This window comes from Cyanistes caeruleus, chromosome Z (genome assembly GCF_971803275.1).
Source record: "Cyanistes caeruleus chromosome Z, bCyaCae1.hap1.1, whole genome shotgun sequence".
NCBI lineage: Eukaryota > Metazoa > Chordata > Aves > Passeriformes > Paridae > Cyanistes > Cyanistes caeruleus.
In genome coordinates, this window is record NC_141732.1 from 29111342 (window position 1) to 29132854 (window position 21513).

Consider the following 21513-nt stretch of genomic DNA (forward strand, 5'->3'; position numbering starts at 1 on the left):
TTACTTCAAATATGGGGACATTAACAAAGAGGCCAAAAAGGGGTATCTCATGGATGTGGTTTGTACACTTTCAGTACTGTTTCTTACAACAGATAACAGGCAAACACACAAGAAAAATGGTTCCTTACTCAGAGGAAGAAGACTATAATTTGTATAAGTATACAGAAAACTTTTTATAACTTGTTAGTGTAGAAATCAGATTGGTCTTTATACCAAGAGAACACAAAAAATAACCCAACCCAGCTACACAGAAGAGAAGCTCTACTGAGTTCCTAGCAATGGTTTAATGACACAAAAGTGATTCACATTCAAAATACTTCACATTCCTTTTCTCTCCTTTCCCAAAACATGCAGCAAGTAACTGAAAACTGCTTTTTATGCATGAAACAAATTTAGATTCCAAGCATTCTGTGTATTTCCTGAAATTTAAACCGTCAATACTGAAATGTTTAAAAGCCCAAGCAATTAGTAACTGCATCTCATTTCAACAGGACTCACAGGCCACAAACACTTCTAACACATTTGTATAGTTCAGGCAGATACTGCTGGCTATGCAAGGTGGAACAATTCCATCAGGAAAAAAAACCCTAAACCCTAAGTTTTGCTTGCTCACCACATGCAGGTAACTGAAAAATAGCAAAAAGATCACAAATTTTAAAAACAGTATTTGTAGAGGCAAGCTAAAAGCAGTAGAATGTATGTTACTCTGGGAACAAGAAGAGAAACTGTGAAACATGCAAGCATGAAAAGCAGAGAAAGTTGCAGCTCTCTGGGAAGCAAAAACAGCTGGGCCTCTTGCTTGAGACACATCCAGCTATACTCGAAAAGTCTAAGTAAAGCAGAATCCTGAAATGTCTGACAAAAATCAGGATAAAATTTGGTATAACCAGCACAAAGGAATTTCTTTTAAGTAGGACAGGAAAAGCAGCTGTAATAGAGTTGTTTAGACTCTTTTATCTGTGCTCAACTCCTGAATTTGATCAAGCTGATCCAAAAGTCTGGAATTCATTAAGGGTAGAAGGATATCCATGCCATTAGTTATATTGATAGGGAATTAATAGAGAAGAAGTATTTCTAAGGAGACACAAGAGCCTGCTTTCACCTGCAACCACCTATGATGAAACACAACACTGTATTATAATTCTCAGCATCAAAAGGAACTTGACAAATAAGATTACAAAGCAAATCATGCCTCCTCCTTTCAATTCCTTTGCCAAGATTGTTTCAGGAAAAAAAAAAAAATCTGGTCAGCTGCAATCAGAACCGTGAACTAGTAATTCTTTCAACGCTAGATGGCATCAACACCCTGGATGTCATTTGTATTTTTACTTCACTAAACCTTGAACAAAGAAAGGAGAAAAGCATCTTGCATAATTTATTGATTTGAAAGTGACTGATATTAAACTTTTGCTAGTAGGTGGGAAACACAGGAGCATGGCAATGGAACTTTCCTGGTTTTGTTTCTTACCCCCCTAAACCGGACAAATGACAAAGCTTCACTTTTCAGCAGGTATCTTGTTTGTCAACCACCTATAAAATATATGTAGCTTCCCCAGAAGTAGCTCATTGCTAGCAATACCTTTAATGAAAAAGACAAAAATTTAAAACATATGTAATATCCAAACTTGCATTACCTTCCAGTCTCTTGGAAAGAGATGCACGAAACAGACACCACAGAAGAGACTGTAAACAATCCAGGAAATGTTATGGTACAGTGTCAATTATGGTTACACATGGCTGTGCTACAGTCTCAGTGAGCTAACTTGCAAATATGGCAAACATTGCACTGATGAGCAATCAAACTGAAAAGCATTCAGAAAACCAGCTAGAAGGATACGCTGAGGGCCAAGAAGTCTGTTTCAAGGTAACAGACTGAAGACAACTCCATCTCAGTTTTCTAACAGAAGGATGTGAAATTAATAAATTATTAATTGCAAATGCCTTTATCTAGCAGAATTTCCTGCTAGATTATCTGCTTTTATATAGCAGATTGTAAATAATTGGAGCTATTTGTACTAAAAATAAACAGACAATACCTCCACGACAATGATGATCATTCAGAAAACATGTACAAAGGGTAGCTTCAACCTTCAAGAGGAGGATACTATACTGGTGTTCTCATTTACACCTCTCCCCGAATTTTACACTTTTCCCTTTAACCACATATTTATGTTGAGACAGAATTTCAGCAAGCTTGTTCTAAAGACCTGTCACAACGAGAAGCAGCAGAGATGCTTCCTAGCTAACACTCTTTCCCTTCTGACAATCAAAGGTAACTTTCTCACTAAATTTTTCAGACTCAGCAAAAATAAGATATTGCCATGGGTAATCCAGGAATTGAGGCAATATTGCATGGTGTGAAGAAATCTTCTGATAGAGAGTAGAGCTGGATTTTATTAATCAAAATGCTAAGCTAGGAAGGATGAATTCAACTGATGAGTATGGTTAATCTTCTAATTATAATATGCCAACCGGATTTCAGAGTCCCTTCCTTTTGAAGTTAATTGATGTTTTTCCACTGATTTTAACAGAAGAAAGATTAGGATCTCTCAGCAAACTGTCTTGTTAAATTAATTCTTGTGGATTATTTTCATATTTTCAGAGAATGTACTTAGAGTTAGAAATTTAAGCTTGTCTCACACAAAGTCCACATTTTTAAGACTGCAATAATTTACCGTTGCAAAGAAATAGCCAGAGGTTCAAGTGAAGTCACCCTATTGGCACTGCTTTTACTGGATCCAGGTGACATATACTTCACCCTCACTTTAGTCAACACTGGATCAACTCCTTTATTGTTGGACTTTGGACTTGCACTTTTTTTCTTCCTTCAGTCTATACTTGGCAATGTTCCAACTGTATTTCATCGTCATGTTTTTCAAAGTTAATTCAATACCTGTCACCAGCCCTAAACAGATAATTCTGAAAAATACAGTCTATTTTTGGAATAGCAACACATGCCCACATATCCCTGCACAGCTGGTGTGACCTCTGAATCCTAACTCAGAAGTGCTTAGCTCCTAACTTGTGTAAACTCTTATTTCCTTGCTGTGAGTCCAGTGGAAATGACAACTGCTGCACCTTTAGTCAGCACTCTCAGTGCCTGGCTAACATAAGCTAGCCCTTGCCTGCAGATCAACTTTAGCTTTATGATGGTAACTCAAACTGCTGGTTGTTCATGTTTAATCCCTAGACCTACTGCTTCTGTTTCTCACTGTGTGACAGTGTCTGACACTAACGAGATACTACAGCCTTTCAGTAATCAGTATTCCATGTCGTATTTAAATTGTAATTTGTCCACTTTCTCCATTTACAAATTCCTTTGCCCTTCCCCAACTTCTAAGAGTTGTATAAAGCATCCATAGACAAATTCTCATTTGTATCCTAGCTTCACCAGTTATTAAAATATGAAGAATTTCTCCCCTGTGACAGCATGTCAGAAAAGGCTGCACTCTAACATGAACAGAATTAGATCAGATACCTACCCACACACTTTGGTTCCTTTGAATCCCACTGAGAGGTTCCCTGGCAGGTGAGTTTGCTGTTTCCTTCAATTTCATAGCCCTCATTGCAGGTCACAAAACATACTGTCTTATAGGAAATATCAGCTGTTGAACAATTAATGTGTCCATTTTGAGGAGACTGAAGTCTGGGACATGTTCGAACTGCAAAAGGAAAAAAACACCAGTTCACTCTCAGCACAGTGGAGTTACACTACTCTGCACAGTTTTTCAGAGGTAGGAGAGAGCACACATTTTTTCCAGAGGTTTGATACCTTCCTCTTCCTGAAACACTCTTACATAAAATGTATGAGGTTGGGCACACACTTCCAAGCTCACCTAGGTATGACATACGTTCTAACTTACAAACTAACTGTGCAACACTGGTACACAGTGTTCAGCCTGAGCTGGTAATGTCTATCAACCTTCCAAACAGCTGCACACAAATGGAATCCTGTGGAAAAGTGTGTGCTCTTAGGAGTTTCCAGTCCCCAACAATGTCTGAGAATTTTGGGGGGATTTCAAACTGGTATGGGCTGAGTACATACCAGGGAACAGGATAAGAGCTTATAAACAGGTTGGATGAGAGTGTCCTGGTACTCAGGAATTTTCTCAGGCATTGTGGTCTGTATTCACAGAATATAGACATGTGTAAGCCTCGGCAAGTCAGAAGAGAAAATGCTCAGCATGCTGGAGGAGACAGAGAAAGGAGGAAGGAATACAAACCATTTATATGGCTTGTATACCAGATCCATGAGAGATGAAAAGGAAAAAATCAGGTTGTTACTGAGACAAAGAGACCCTTTCAGGTGTCAGACATGGAGACAGTCCTGGCTGCTACTCAGCACAGAGGCTTTTCTCCTGTAATGCCTTGCAAACACTTAAAGCAGTGTACTTCCAAGGAGAATGCAGTCCTGTGCAAGATGTGTATGCAGAAAGGGAAGCAGAGAAGTAAAGTATGATCATCAGATTGTCTTATGGTTTTACTGTTGAATCCTGATGCTGCAATCTAGCACAAAGCTACTCCGTAATTAGGATAGATCCCAGAAGAAAGTAAGTTACCTCTTGTTGTAAGAAAAACGTAGCAATGGTATGACCTGGGTTTACGTTCTCACGTTTCAATGTCATAACCCAAGACTTTATAGCAGGACATCTTTCCTTTGCACTGCCTTTTCAGTGCAGATCCTTTTCAGCTAGGATGCCATGCTCCAGCATTTGTGTCCTTGGTCCCTCCCAGACAAAACTCTGAACTACATACACACTGCCTGGCCTTTGGGTCCCTCAAGGAACTAAACCGTCTGGACATGAGTATGTGATGATGATACACCAATAACCAGCTACTGGCTTTCCAAAATGAGTGGAAAACTCTGATTTAAAACTAATAAAAACACATAAGGGTAAATGGTGTAATTGCTCAAAAACACGACTAAAAAGACAGCAGTTCCTTAAACTCCTAGAATCACAGAATGGCTGTGGTTTGAAGGGGTCAGAGGAGCATATCTGGTCCAACCTCTCTGCTCTACATTGGTCATCCCAGAGCACACTGTACAGGATTGTGTCCGGACAGTTTTGAGTATCTCTAGTGAGGGAGACTCCACAGCCTCTCTGGGCAACCTGTTCCAGTGCTCAACTCACAGTCACTGAAAGGAAGTTCTTTCTTATACCCAGGTGGAATTTGCTGTGTATCAGTTCCTGCCCCATTGCCTCTTGTTCTATTGCTTGGAACCACCAAGAAGAGCCTGGCTCCCTCCTCTTCAGACACTTATATACTTTGATAGGACCCCCCTCTCAGTCTTCTCCAGACTAAACAGGTCCAGCTCTCCCAGCCTCTCATCCCTTCCTCACAAGAGGAACTCAGTTCTCACTTGATTGTTTTCCACAGCTTCTGATTATCTTGCTGGCAGGCCAACCTCTGATGATGGGTGGTTTCAGAGAGCTGCTTCTCTGCTGTGATTTGGGAAGCTGCTTTTACCAATTAACCTAATCTTGCTCCTGCCAGGCAGGAAGCAAAACACGACCTCCTCTACAAATGCACTCAAAGGGAAACCAACTTGGCAGCCTCTCCTTTCCCCAGCAATTGCACACAAGTGGACACCACTAGACACCTCAAACTAATTAATGGGCATGTAGGCTGAAATGAGAATCTGCTTCAAATGCAAGCCAGCTCTGTAATTACCAGTAACTACGCAGTCTCTGAAAGCTACTATCAACACACATTAAATAATGTTGTTTTTTTTGGTTTTTTTTTGAACAGCTATGGTGGCACCTAAGTGGAAAAAACATAGCAAAACCAATGTATATGGGATAAGAAAGAAGGAAAATAAGCCATCCAAGTGTACCTAATATATCTTTATATTACCACAGTCTCATGTTTACTTTCTGAAGGTACTACTACTCTTGTGCGTGCATACACACCGGCATTCTTTAGGAAGTGTATTTAAAAACAATTTTGAAATGCTCATTTTGTGAGGCACCCTCAGCTTCAGAGCAGCTTCATAATATGCAGTAACTTAACTCTAGTAGGGGGAGCAGGAAAAACATATTTACAGCTGAATCTCACGCGCTTTATCCACAAGGAAGTAGGCTTTCTCATTTAAGGTTTACACAGAAGTAGAAATACCCAATCTGCAGTAAAAAGAGGTAAATTGTACCAAACTCTACTACTTAAGAAGCCTGAATGAACTAAGAGCACTGAGGAGGCTCTTGTCAATGTTAATGTGCCTACAGAGAAGGCAGTCCCTTCACTACCTGCTGTCTAGCCATTTTTTCTGGAAGGATGTAGTGCTCTTGCTTCTTCAAGTGTTTCAGTGTTCACTCTTACTCAGTGTCTCAGCAGGGCTCTGGCAGAAACCTGTACCTGAGCCCATGTTACCTCAGCCATGGTTCCAAGCATTAAACACATCATGTTAAACCCACATTAAACCAACCCATCCTCTTATCAGTAACACATTCTCCATGACTAAGAAACATTTCCATCAAGCCATTGAAAACAGCAACAACAATAACAGTATATTCTGCTTGCTCTGGGGTTTCTCCTAATACATTTTTTTTTCTGGATTATATATATGGTTTGCAGTTGTTTTTTTTCCTTGGGTCACTGTTAATTGCATGACATATGATTGCATTAATCACTTTCTAATAGCACAGCAGATTTTAGCTAGCAAAAGAACTGAGGAGTATTTAATGTCAAAATCCAAAGCAGTGGAAAAGGATTTCCCTTCACCCTCCTCTTCCTAATTTATGTGATAAAATACTCTTGGGATTAACAAGACAGCTATAAACCATGCCTTTGATCTTGCACCCTTTCATAGTCTGAGTGAATCAAGACTAGCAGATCCAGCACATGTAACAGTGGGATTTTTGATTTTTTTTTTTTTTTTTTTAAATTGGAAGTCTTCAGTATGATGGACAACGGCACAAACAAAGGAAAAATATATCCTTCCAATGCTTCAAAGGATATTAGCTCAATATCAAGACAGACAATCTCAAAGCAGACTTTTCCCTCACCTTCCAAATTCCCTGTTAAAGAAAGATCACACCCCAACGCCAAATAGGAGAATTCCTTTAAATGCTCCAGCAGGATTTTCAAGTCCTGGAATCTTCCACTTCTCCATGAAAGAGAAGAAGAAGGATCCCTTCTTTGTTGCTGACTGCAGCTTTTCCAGATTTTTTGCACAAAGGCAGCCTGTATGACAGAGGCTTGGACAGAGGGTGCTCTCTCCCAGTACCCCAGTCTGCCTGAAGCAGCATGCTTCAGTCTGAGTTTTGACGGCTGGAAAGTCCATGGCTCTAAGTTCTGCTACCCAAGATACCCTCATAGTACTGGCCAGCAATTTATTTTTTATTGAAACCTTCTCCTCTTGTCACTGGAAGCTAAAAAGGAAACCTAATATTTCTGGGATTATTTGAAGAAAGTTCCTATAAATCAAAGTTGAAGTAAACTGCTACATGAAGAATGTCCTGAGAGACTGATCTCTAGCTCAGATTCCTCCTTTCAGAACCATAAGCTGCTGTTTCTTTCAAGGCTGTAGTGCTTGCTGTACTGTCATAAAGTGCTAATTCCTTCAAAGATCAATCCTGCCCTTTTCCCTGAACACAAGGCCAGGACAAGAGTTACAGAATGAAATGGTGTTTTTTTATTTACTAGCTTCCAGTGCAGCACACTAATGCCAAGGGCATTCAAGTCAAATTAAACATGCTGAGCTGCATCTTGTGGCCGTTGAGGAGAAAAGGGCTTCTATCTGATTTTTTTTGATTCTCTCCTTGGAAGACAAACCAGGCAGACATACAGGCATGGGATTCCAGTTTTCATCCTAATCATCAAAAACCCAACCTCAGGCAGAGCAAATCAAAACTCTGTTCTTATCAGAAAATCCAGAAATAATGCTTTTTCAGGATGTTCTTTCTTGTGTCTCCTTCCTTTCACACCTTCTGTTTTTTTCTGGCTGACACTCTTTTATAGTGAACTTTCAGGGTATTGTCAGTCATTCCTTATTGAAATTCTACTCAAAATTCTTCTGAAGACCCAGGCTTCCTATATTTGGTAAGACGAAATGATAAAAAAATAAGGAGTTCCATTCACATGCAATTCTTCCATGGCTAATGTCTCCCAATGTCAATACCTCACTATGCTGAGGGTGTGGTAGATTATCTAAACCAGCCAGGTGGCAAGGTCTTGTTACATATTTAAATACTTGGTAGGTTCACTGGATTTATACAGTGTAGATACAAAAATTCATAGATATTAGGTAGACAGAGGTGAAGAGGAGGAGGTGAAGGAAGGAGACTGTATATTCACTTGAAAAACACTGCCCATCTAGTAAATCTTGCTCTGCTTTTTCTGTTCTAGAAATCCTCCTTGCCTTTTAGAAAACAGAGTGATTGGGGTGGCAGCCAACCTTTGGAATTTTGTTTCACACAAGGGCTAACAGGATCACATCTGCACACCCGACCATGCAGCGAGTCAAGAAAACCACTGCTAAGAAGAAACGGTATGGAAAAAGTACTTTTCAAGCACATACCTCTGCAAGTCGCTTCTGATCCAGACCACTGCCCATTGGGTTGACAAAGCCGAATGCTGCTTCCCACGAGATCAAATCCTGCTTTGCATCGGATTCCACAGGCAGCATTAAAGTAATTGTTGCAGACATTCTGGACAAAGTGACCATTTTCTGGGGGCTTCAGTTCAGGGCAGTGAACAACTAAATAATTAAACAACCACAACGAAGTGGTTACTAGCTGGAGTGCAATAGACCACTGAAGGAAAACAATCTTTTAAAATTTCTAGCTCAGCTTGCACCTTGGCATTTTTGCTGGTTTGGAGTGACAGAGAAAATCTTGCATGCAATTTGACATGTCCTTCACAGCGCAAAACCTCATTAAAAAGTCGTTGCATTGTGCATTCCAGGGGTATTCTGTTCCTGGATGGAAACTCTTACCTTCACAGGTTTGTCCTACAGCACGATATCCCTCCTGGCATGTGCAATCCTCAAGGGATGTACTTCCTGGTGGAGAAGTATGATTCTCATCAGGACATGAGATGCAAGTGCTGATTCCACCTGGTGAACCTTCAGGCTTGTACGTTCCTGGTGGACAGGCTTTTAGCAAAAGAAAACAGAAAGGAATTCAGGACATTCACCTTTCACCTAGCATATTTTTTCAGGTGTGTTGCTTTACTCTTTTTACATTATTCATTTATATATTCAGTGTCACTTAAGGCAGGAGCATTCTCCACTTTATGTGCTGCAGAGCTCTCAACAGGTTTGAACTAATGCCTACCAGACTTGGTGGAGTTATCTATAGTGGCTGTCTGGGGGCTGACATTAAGTCCACAATTAATCATCTTGAAAAGAAACCCAGTCCCAGAGGACACACAAGATTTTCACTGACAAAACCTGTGAGACCTTATGAAGACATTCTTGATTCAGAAGTTTAAAAAATTAGTTCAGACTTAATCCTCACCATTCAAAAACTACACAGATGTTTAATGCATACATATTCATAGAAAAAAACCCCTAATACAAGCCAGCAAAACCCCCTGCCTTTGATTTATGCATTATGATATATATGATCTATACACTTGATATGCTAAAATGTGAAAGGCACAAACAATGAAGGAATTAATCAAAACAACTACTCCTTGAAGCCTTTGCACTCATTTATATTGCATTTCATACTTTTAATTCCGTGCACCTACACACACAAACTTTAAAAACATCCAGGTGACGTTTTCTAACACAGGGAAAAAGCACAGGGAAAAGGCACCTCTCATCAGAGAACTTCAAATGGGCTTGATAGCTCTGGGTCATACTGCTCTTTACCTTGAATTCTGTTCTTCAGGAAATCACTGTAATTATTTCTGGTTTTTTCCCAAGATGTGTGAATCAGGGGAGTGACTAATCAACAGGTGCTGCTAAAGAGAAATTTTGATTGACCAGATTGCCACTTGAAAAAGAACACAAAGACACTTATGCTGAGAAATGTAACTCCTAGTGAAAAGTTCAGGAAATATTCTGAGGAGGTTATGCAACAGAAACACTGAAACCCAGCCAAAAAACCTCTCACTCCAACAACAAGTGTCAACAAAATGGCCACATTTTCTCCTTCAGACTGCAGGTCAGGCTCTCATATTCTCCCCTCAGCCAGTTTGTACCATTTGATGTAGCTCTGAATGGCATAAAGGACTGTACAACCATAAACACACTCAAGTGACTTCCTCCTTGCACAGTTAGGAGTGCCTTGCTTGTGGAGCTGGTCTCTCCTACAGAGCTGTATTTCCTGGAGTTCAGACATTCTGGCAGCATCAGCCTCTTCTTTGGTAGGTATTGGTCTGTTCTGTGACTTAGATGCTGAGATACTCTGCCTCTTGTCTTACTAGTGAAAACCTACTGCTTTCTAGGCAACTGGAAAAAAAATACCAAAAAACAAAGGCAAAAGAAAATCCATTCTTCTTCCTCACCCATGGTGAGAGATTTGACTTTCATAAGGCACGTTTTATGGAATATACCCCCCAAAAAACAGCCAATATGAACAGGTGGCACTTTCCAGAAGGAGGATGATTTTTTGGATAGCTTCCAGAGAAAATACTTTTGTTTTTTTTTCAGAACACTTTGTGTGGTGTTTTTGAAGAAAGCAACTGAGTGGATTCCAGTTAAGTGGCAATTTTGGGTGCTGAAATTGGGTTCACAAATTTGTATTTTAAATGCACTTTTAAAGAGACAATGACAATGCCTGTTCAGTAAGGGATATAAATATAAAACAAAGCATTTCAGGAAGCAAAAAGGGCAGAAAAATCCAATCAGATTTAGAGATGGGAGTTTTTAATTATTTTTTTGAATTTTCAGGAAAGTATTGGGGGAAAAAAGTCTCTTTTATATAATCCACCTGTTCTTCCCATCCAAGACAATCTTCCTGGACTTTTACTGCTTCTTTCCTTTGTTCTTGTGCAGAAATTTCCATCTTGGACATCACATGTCTGAAATATTCTCTCCTGCTTTAGATGATCAGAGTTTCAGAGGCCTTACTCTGAAATCTCTGAAATATTTCCATCTGGCACTTTGTGAAGGTCTCTGTGCATCCTTTTTAAAACTGTATCCAGCACAAAGTGATGAAGTGCATCCAAGAGGAGACAGGAAAGAGTGAAAATTAAGCATCACAGGGGACCTGCTCTATGACAGAGCTGCTCTCCATATGCCAGCTGAAGTAAATTAGCCTCTTCTTTACCATGTATGGCATAAAAAATGACATCTAAACTAGGTGTTTCATTCCAAAAAATCCCCCCATAAAACAACAAACCCCCAATCTAATTTCTCTCTTCCTTTCAACCTCACCTTAAATAAAAAAAAAAAAAACCAGCAGCAATTTTCTCTTTCTGTTTTGAGAACTATGGGATAAAAGTAATCACCCATTCTATGATGTGAGCACTTTTAACAATAAACCCAGTAATTTGCTTAGAGCTTTGAATCAGTCTGGCTTTGAAGAAAATGATTAATTCTGAAATCACACTTACAATTTGCTCTTTCCAGTCAAACAGCAGGAGGTAAATAACACTGTTAAAATGGTTATTAATGTCTCTACTGAGAAAAACATGTTTTCCCAAATGTCCTCATTCTTTTTGTGTGCTTCAAATGCTTATCACTGCCTTTACAGGAAGTTGAACTATATCCTAACTTGGCATTTTATGTGGAATTTTTTTCAAGTCTGAATCCTGCTCATTGATCCCACATATGCCCTAGACGTATTCAAAATACAAAACTCCACACAAGTTTCCTTCAGAATCTTTGCCAGAAAGCACTGGCTTACAGAGATATTTCCTAGTGTGTGAGATCACACAGCCTATCCTGAGATGTCAAAGAGAAGGTTTAAGAATAGAGCATAAGCACACTGTGCATTTCCATCATTTCCGTAACAGTCACAGAGGTTAGCCTGGCCACAGCTCACCTTAAAACCATCCAAAATCAGCTGTGGATGAGCAGAGCACTGGCCACCTGCTCTAGACTGTTCACACTTGACCCAGCTAGACTGCAGACCCATCCCAGCACTACAGCATGGCCCGAGTGTACACTCAGTGATGGATTCAAAGTTAAGCCAGAGTTGGAGGGGCAAGCACCTCTGAAGAGCACAAGCGTCTCAATCCATGACTGGTCATACAGTCAGGAATCTTCTAGGATCAAGCAGTGCCAAATTTCATTCTAGTCACCTGCATGCATTCACCAACTCTGTGCCAGCAAAACACTGACTACAGGGGAAGATCATATTCTTTGGCGCTAATCTGTAAAAACAATTGACATTTCTTTTTAAGGTTTGCTTCCCCTTCCAGTGATGTCAGAGTGCAAACAGCCTCAAAACAGCGTGTGAATAAACCCCGGTGTAAAGCAGCACCAATTTGGCACTGTCAAGAATGACAAAAAGAGGCAAGAATTTAAAAACTGGAAAACAATTTTAACAGTATCAGCCTTCAAAGAGAGGGGAAACTCATGTGCACAATGCATACATGATTCCCTCAACAGAAGATGTGAATTTCTGTATCTGAACCATGTTCTCTGCCCAGAAGCGAGGGGAGGAGCAAAGAAATGCTTTTTGTTTAATGTAATTCTCCTCTTGAGACCAGAGTAGTGAACACTGAGCTACACCAGAGGATTACCTCTTTGTTAGAGGATATCTGGAAGCAGGGATTAGTGTGCTAACTCAAACAAGCACAAGGCCCAAATTCCCCAAGCACACAAAGATGGCTTATATTGAAGTTGCCGTCAACAACCTGCTTTCATAAAATGGTAGATATTCATCAACAATTCACATGCAGATTCTATTGTCTGTAGTAACGACAGTGCAATAACTTTCTGACCAGAAATGATAATAAAACGAAGTACATTGTTACTTCAGCATGCCTCGTGCATTTTCCTCCTCACATATGTTCTCCTAGGGTATGTAACTAACTAAAAAATTGTAAGAAAATCAAGCATGTCTCTTCTGGGTTTGAACATTACTGGGCTTGATGACATGTTGGGCCACCAATGGAATGCACTTTCTTATACTTCCTTATAGTCTTATACCAAGTTGCACATAGAAAAGAAATTATTAGAAAAGAAATATATTTATTTTGCTAGAAATAAAGACCCAGAGGGCACACATTAAAACATTTCAAACTAACCATACTGACAGCACAACTTATATGTCAAGATGTTGTTTTCAGATGCTTGTTTCAGAGATTTGCCAAACAATTAATATGCATTATCCAGTTTGGCTTTTATAAAACTGCAAATACTAAAGCCAGCAGCAAAGTTAAACCAACTAGCATTGAACCCCTAGAATGGCATAAAGATTCCAGTCTGGACTTAAACAAGTAGAGATCATGGGACAAAGGGTTCTTCTACTCTTTGATACAGGATCACAATTCTTCCTCTAAATATACAAGTACAAATTTCAAGGATAAACAATTCTGCCTTAAAAATGTAAAACTTTAAAAATCATGGGAGAGCAGGCAAACTCAATTTCCTCTCCAACTAGTCTAGTGCTCTAAGTCAGTGAAATGGAATTATTCTTCAATTATCCCACTGTTAAGAAAGAGAAGACTCAAACCCCACACATTTCAAAGATTAATTTGAGGGATTTTGTATTTTTCTTCAATGCATAATTTCTCCCACTAACTACCTTTACTAAGTAATCCCTGGCATAAACCATTTTTTCCACACTTTATGCTAATGGAGGATCTGATTAAGGATTTATCTTTTGTGGGATATGGCAGGAATCAGCTAGGCAATATCCTGCTCTCTTCTGCATCAACCTGAGCTCTATTGATACACAGCATCTCTAATGACCGTAGTTTATAATTCTCATTTTTCCCCAGAAGTGCAAAGCCTAAATGAAATTGACACCATGATGCAAATCTCAAATAATCTTTATAACGCAGCCTCCAAACAGCTTCACTGAGGAAAGCAAGCCTGGTTTGCCATTTAATCAAGTCGTGTTTATGATACTGTAATTTTTTTTATGACATAGATTACATGGATAGGTACTCAACAGATCTGTGCCAGAACACCCGTACACCATGAATACCTGTTCTTACTTGGTTTTCTGGTGCCTATTAAAAATGATGGAACCCAGAGGTTACAGACTCTCCAAACACTGGATGTGGAGATTTTTGTGGATCTTAGCCCTGACATATGCCTCCTTGTGTTTATAGCAGTTTCTTGGAAGTTATGTGGAAGATCGACAACCAAAACCCCAAATTAACTCCCATTTATGTCCTTGGAGAACTGCAGTCCAAAACTGTGGGTTCTCCCTTCCACTCCTTTAGTTCAACTACTATTGCTATGCCTTGGCAACAGTGAAAAGAATAAAAAAAAAAGTCACCACTGTGTGTGAAAAAGTGCTCTGGTAGCTGTATTTACCATTAGTCATGTTTTAGATTTGCCAGATGAATAAATAGGCCTGACTATAAAACTTAGCTATTTTACTAAGTGGGAATTAAAACTTTAATAATTAAGGATATATGGAGAAATTAGAGTACAGTATTGTGCTACATCTTTCTACTTTCATATCTGCATCTCCCAACATGACAAAGTACTATGTTATCAGATTTGTCTAGGGGCCAAGCACACCCTTACTTAAAAGCCGCAGTAGGAACAAGGGATTATTATGAATTTCTTTTGACAATAGCCTGCCAAACAAAATTCACTTTACAAGGACAAGGCATGGTATCATGTAGGAAATGTAGGTCCCCATTCCACACCAAGCAGTCAAAGACTTCCTGACACTTTTGTACTTACTGCTGCAGCAGTAAGTTTGGGTGTCCTGCAATAAAGTGTTCCTCAAAGTCCCTCCAGCCTCCAAAACCCCTTCTTCTGCTGCTGCTCACTTAAAGTGTGAGTGACCTCTGCAATGGAAGAAAGTGAGTAACATCAGAGGCCACAGCTGCATGGAACTCCTCAGCCCTCTGCCATCTCTATCTATTTCACAGTGACATCTCTTGGCTTTTTCTGCAACCATTTTATAAGCCATTCTCAGCTTGGGCCAGCAGGATTACAGACCATCACAGCCTCTGAAGTATATTTTACTGGACCTGCACATGAAGATCTTTAAACTTGCTTCTCTGACTTTCCACACAATGGGCCTCTACTGTAGAGATTACCTCCAGAAATTACAGCTTTTGTTGTCACATTTATTATCTAGGAAGATGGTTTTTCTTAAGATCTTCTTTGCAGTAGGTTTGTCAGGTTGCCCACATTTGATTATGAAATGCCTTTAGAAAGGTAAGGAAAAACAAATCTTAACTTTTGGCAGATACAGTAGTCCACCTTTCTACATGTATGATGCTAAAAAACAAAAAAGGCTGGAGCATGTTAGGATTACAAAAAAAAAGGCAAGGAAGTGGCTTTAGTTAAACATTTAACATGTATGAGTTGTACAAAGACTGAAAACTTCCCTTTATGTGTAGGGATCAGGGAAAGATTTCTAAGTCATAGCATGTTCTCCAGCTCTTTAATATCTCCTATTATCCCTAGCATGTGCTCTGCATTAATTTCAGACAGCATTGAACCTGCCCATCCATCTGCTCTTTGTCAGTATTTTTTAAGCACCCTTCTCAAAGCAACACGATTAGCAATTTAACAAGCTAGATGTCTCTGTTCCTGTTTGATGTATTTTCCTCCATCTCCTTAGTAGTTCTACAAATTTCCTCTCAAGCAAAGGCAGCAGGCTGAAACAATTCAGAAGTTTAGCTGTGTCTACATGATTCATAGGGGATGGTTCATTCAAACCTTACAGTTGAGGCTACAGACAGCAAAAGTGAAATATTCCACTGCCAAGTAGTCTGCAGAATTTGCTATGACACTTTGGGATGATTTATCTCTCAATTTTTAAGAACTTCAAACAGTCATAACAAACTTTCAGAAGAAAACACCTTTTCTTGATAAAAATGAGAATCTTGGACCTCCTCTCATGGGGCAGGAGATGTTGCCTGGAAGGAGAGCCAGCCCTTGGGTGAGAATCTCATCCTAGTACTGCAAACATCTACAGTGTGGAGAATAATCTGCCTGCTTGAGGAATATGAGCCCAGGAGGCATCACAGCTTGTAAGAGTTAGGATGCCAACGAGAACCTTCTCCACAGGGAGGTCTGGCTGTGCTGAGCATCTCTGGGTAGGCTTGGGGCCAGCACATTTGCACAGGATTACTGCAAAGCAATGACTCTGAATGCAAAACACCCTCCTTGGCCATAGCAGCAGTATTGAGAATATATAGGAAATATTTATGCCCACTGTTAAAACATTTTTTAAGAAGCAGGGCAACTTTCATATGTTAAAAACATGGTGAGTGTGTTAAACAGAATCATACTTGAACCACACCTGCATTGCAAGGACACAGAGCTGTGAGAAGTATTTTAAATGTTTTACAATCATAAAAATAAAGTCTACTAATAGAAATTACTATATATACTTATACAGAAGGTAACTTCTCTTTTTATTTCAAAGCATGTAGCTTACTTAAGAATAAGAAAAAAAAAATCTGATTCCATGCACTGTATTGTAACTTTAAAGGAAGTCTACCTATGCTTCATTCAGACTACAAAATCACAATATAGATCCTGACAACTTGTGCAATATCTATATACAGAAGAGTCATTCAGGTATTGAAATGAAGCTTTTTGGGTTTAAGTCTTAGGGCATTTTAGACAGATAAAGGTTTGCTGTTTGCAAAATATGGTGGTAAATTGGAGGAGATGCCCATATATACACGCCTATCAACTAGGCTGATAGGTATCAGTTCATGCCAGCACTTCTGATTTTTAGAACTTGAATTTTGATTTATGTCCTCATGTCCCCATGTATTTCTAGTAGTTACCATGCTAAAAGTGTAAAACTAACTCCAAAACTACAAAAAAAAAAAAATCTTTCTGGGAAATTAACTCAGTTAATATTGGTAAGTTTGCTATGCAAAGAAATATTATTTATAAATTTATTTCCATGCAAGTAAAGGGTTTATTTTGTCCAAAACTTCATGCAGAGTGAGACCCTTATACAAAAGGGGAAATACAATAAATTCAGAAAATGCTTTGCTCAGAGTGGCACTGCTGTACAGTAGGCTTCTCTGGACATGGTCTTTATCATAATCACAGGCACACATTCCTCAGCAAACCTTGATCACTGCTGATGTGATAGCACATGCTACTGTAAATAGTACTGTTCTAAGTGCCCTGGATAGCATCCTGCTACTGAAATATATAAACACTGAAAAGTAGCTTTGCCATCCTGTACCATTTTGGTACCGTTGCTGTGAAGTTGCACATTCATTTTTAGAACTGGAAATTAAAAAAACTCAAAAAACAAACTGAACGATGTAAAGAAAATTCCATTAAAGAGAATCCTAACATTTTGTTTCATTTGTGCTATACATAGTTGAGTGAATACCTCTTTGAAAGATCTAGTATTTCACTTGTCTGAAGGCACTGGAAGCACAGGGTTCTCTAGGCCTGGTCTAACCATTGTAACCACGTAGCAAATACCTCTACTTGTCCTTCCACCTTGTCACAAAGGGTTCTGGGTCAAGAAGGAAAAGGGAAGGACAAGGAAAGGACAGATTTGCACCAATCCATCACCTACCTCCCCATCAAGAAGGACTAATAATCAGCAGCTAGGTGCCTAAAGGGCTAAAATTATCCCTAGGCCAGATCCCAGGTGATGGCTGCTACGATGTGGAAGAGTGGAAAAGCTCCACTGGGCTGCGGTCTATGCTGCTCAGCTGATGGCTGTGCGAGCTAGAGGCTCACCCTGGGAAACAAGAAATAGACTTCCTTTACCCACAGCTTGCAAGAGGGACTATTTGGCAAGAGGGAACTCTGAGCTGGGATGAAAAACTCATTCTTTAACAATTAATGTGCTACACCCAGAGGAATCTGGACAGAAGTGAGAATCTCCGCTGCCTGTCACCCCTGGGATTCACTGAAATTACCACAATCCAGCCAGTACTTGCTCAGCACAGCCTGCACTTTCTTCCAGAAGCTGGGAGCAAGAGGCTCAGGTTACAGTTAACTCAACACATAACCTTCTCCTGGGATTGCTCAGTTTAACAAAATGAGGGAGAAGGGTTTAGAAGCTGACAAAGCACGCACCCCAAGGTTCACAGCACTAGGTTACTGCAATGAGGAACGTGTCTGGTGGTACAAGATCATTTCCACTATGTTCACCAAGTCAGCAACTTGAACAGTTTTGTGTTCAGTGATTCTTGGGACTTAATAATGTAACTAAAAATTACTCTGCACAAACTCAAAGAGAAAACTCTCTTTCCTGAGAGAAGCAATTTGTACAGGAAATCCAAGAGCAGTCAAGAGACTCTGTATTCTCAGATGATCTCACTATCATTGATACAAAAATTGTGAATTTTCTCTCTGGCAAAATATTAACATTAATATTAACTCTATATGTTCCTGAGTAATTTTACTAGTCTCCTTAGAGACTAATACTTTACACTACTCCTTTTCTGCTGCTGCCTCCAACACCCACTCCCAACAGCTTCTGGTGCATATGATCCTGGAGTTAAAAAAAACAAAACAAACCAAAAACCAAAAAAAACCCAGATACCTATTTTTGCCTCCTTTCGCTGCAGATCAGAGTAGTTCCAGTGCTCAATCACAGATGGGGAATGCAGCAAGTAAAAGTTATTATAAACAGGAAAGAGAAGCTATTTCTGCCAGACCCTCAATAAACTGTCACTACTGCATTAGGTGCCAAACTTGGCCTCCTTTCCACATCCCTTATTTTTATCATTAAATATACTTTTCAACAACAGTGATTATACTCCTATTAAGTAACATTTTTGAGCACTGAAGATATAGCACATGACTGTGCAGATGGAGAACATATGTCACTATTTCCATGTTTATTTACTTAGCAGCCCAGAGTAGGAAACAGAGTTTTTGGTTAACTTAACATGGCTGGAGCACATGCAATGGCTCAGGCCAGTAATCAGGCCATAAAAAGTGCCAATTATTTTTTTACATATTGTGAAACTAGCCCAACTATTCCCACATAGAGTTCAGTAAGCTGTTGTAATCTTGATGTTATAGTTCCTGCTTAATTCCTGGAATCACTACTGATATTCATGATTTACCATGAAAAATGCCATAAATCCCACTCTCCATTCCTCAAGCAAAACTCTTATGGATACTGACAGAGTTCCCTGAATTCTTCTAATATTATTCAAATGCGTACATCAAAATAAAATCTTGTTTATAGAAAGCAAGAGCACTGAGATAACTCTTAAGTCAGTACGCTCACTACTAACTGCTTCTTGCTCAAGAAACATTTGGAAAACTGACTGCTTCTCACTTCATTTTCCCCAGTTGTCCTTGTTCCCCACCTCTCACTCCTTATGAAAATATAAAAGATGTCCTTAGGAACATATCTGACTCTTGCTGAAGCAGTGTCTATAGCAGGAAGAGGGTCACTTCAGATCTGAACTGAAGAAAGGATTTTTAAGTACTAAGTTCTGTGGCTGCCAACAAAGTGAACATTACTGCTGCAAAAGCTATGGTAAAAGGGATGAAAGATAAAATATATAATATTGCAGTACCTTAACCAAATGCACTGCTTCAGGCCTCAGTCTAACACAGCTTTCCTCTGTGAAGAACTGCCATTATAAACATTTCTGAACCATGCTTTTCATCCCCCAGTAGACAGCCACTCTTCAAAGACCTAATTTTCTGCAGTGCAGGAGTTATCCCATAAAGAAGGAATCCCAGAGCAGTGAGTGATGCATTTCTAAGGCCCCTTTTTGTTATCAGTATGGACAAAAAGTGCCAAAGTAGCACCTCTAAGATCCAAGTACTTGACTGAAGGGCAGCTGATTAAACTTGAATGAAATATCCTGCAGCAGCTGCCAAAAAGGGAGCAGGGAAACGCCAGAGTGAGGTTGTCTCAAGAACTGTCAGGTTCTCAACCTCTCTGCACATTTAAGCAAACCTGTGCTCTGTGTCCCACTTCTCCATCCTCTTCTCTGCTTCAAAGGTAATTTTTCCACCTTGAAAAGGCACAATCACTTGCTCTCTTTCTAAAGGGCAGCGAGATTCTTTACATGTTTTGGGAGAAAAAAGGTCTGCCATACTTCTACCTTCTCCATTAAATACATGCTGCTCTCTTTCTAAGCTCTTTTGCCATAAACAAGACCATACACATCTTCAGAGATGGAGAAAAAGAAGGAGAGAACACTCTTAACTGCAATATCAATCAAAAAGGAAAAAAAAAGAAAAAGTTAAGCAGCAATCAGCAGCAATAATGATTAAACCACTGCTCAATGGACCCAAGACTTAAAATTATCAAACCACAGAATTTAAGCTAGAAAATCTATTTCTAAATAGCACTTGATTCCAAATAGTTAACTTCACAACATAATTAATGCTATCTAAAAACATCCCAGTTTTTCCTGAGAGGGAGCCAAATTCTTGGCTAGCATTTTGTACTTTTGCAGGCTGTGAACCAGTGAGGGGAGCAAGTGACTTTTTATAAACTACCTCGCTGATTATGAATGTGTGAGGCACTGCACTTTCTATTTCAATGTAGGAGGCCTCCCAAAAACTACCTTAAAATAATGAGAATAAATCAATCTCTAACATCACTGGGAGTGAAATTTAAGACGTTACAGAAAACTTTGTGAAACACCACATTCACAGACCTTGAACTTATTACCTTTAATACTTGCCTGTGGTACAGCCTTGAGGCAAAAGCCAGAAAAGTAACAGCTGTAATCCATCACCCCCATCTGGAGGGATAGGTAGGTAAAAACAAGCAGGGGAACAAGAAGGCAAACAGGGCCTTCTCAAGGTTCTCAGAGTGCAAAGTTCCCTTCTGGTTGGTGGCAGAGGGGAAGGTGCCCAGGCAGCTGATGATGAAATGCTGTTGATGATGAAGCATTATCAGGTCAGTAAAGACAGCAGAATCCTGGAGGCTGGCCAAACAAGACACCTAATTTTTAGCTGGAATTGAGGGCCATACAAACTGTGCTCTTGGGGCCCCAGTATAGCTTGTTACTGCTTCTAGGCCAAACTCCTCTGGCACTTAGGCTGGAAGAGACATTATCATGGGTGAGTTTTGGGCCCTTCACTACAAGAAAGACATGAAGGCACTGAAGTGCGCCCAAAGAAGGGTAGAAAAGATGGAAAAGGGCCTAGAGCACAAGTAGCTGAGGGAGCTGGGCATGTTTAGTCTGGAGAAAAGGAGGCTTGGGTGGGAACATTATTACTCTCTACAACTCCCTGAAAGGAGGGTGTAGCCAGGTGGGGATCAGCCTCTTCTAAGCAGCAAGTTATAGGCTGAAAGGAAATGGCCTCAAATTGCACCAAGGAAAGTTTAGGTTGGATATTAGGAAAACTTTCTTCACCAAGAGGTGAAGAAGGTCAAACATTGGAAAAGACTGTCCAGAAAAATAGAGGAGTCATGACACCTGGAGGTGTTACTAGATGTATAGGAATGGTACTTAGGGATGTGGTTCAGTGGTGGACTTGGCAGTGTTAGGTTAATGGTCTGA

At 39.7% G+C, this 21513-nt stretch overlaps 1 protein-coding gene across 2 annotated transcripts in view; it reads right to left on the reverse strand.

Annotated features, from left to right (window-relative positions):
* Positions 1-21513, reverse strand: part of SVEP1 (sushi, von Willebrand factor type A, EGF and pentraxin domain containing 1) — a 121679-nt gene that overhangs the window by 69981 nt on the left and 30185 nt on the right. For both annotated transcript variants that reach the window (XM_086868332.1, XM_023944315.2), the window contains exons 4-6: positions 8936-9094; positions 8519-8698; positions 3483-3662 (exon numbers count right to left, since the gene is read on the reverse strand). In XM_086868332.1, the coding sequence (XP_086724458.1) occupies positions 3483-3662; positions 8519-8698; positions 8936-9094 (519 nt within the window). The remainder of the gene's footprint in view (positions 1-3482; positions 3663-8518; positions 8699-8935; positions 9095-21513) is intronic.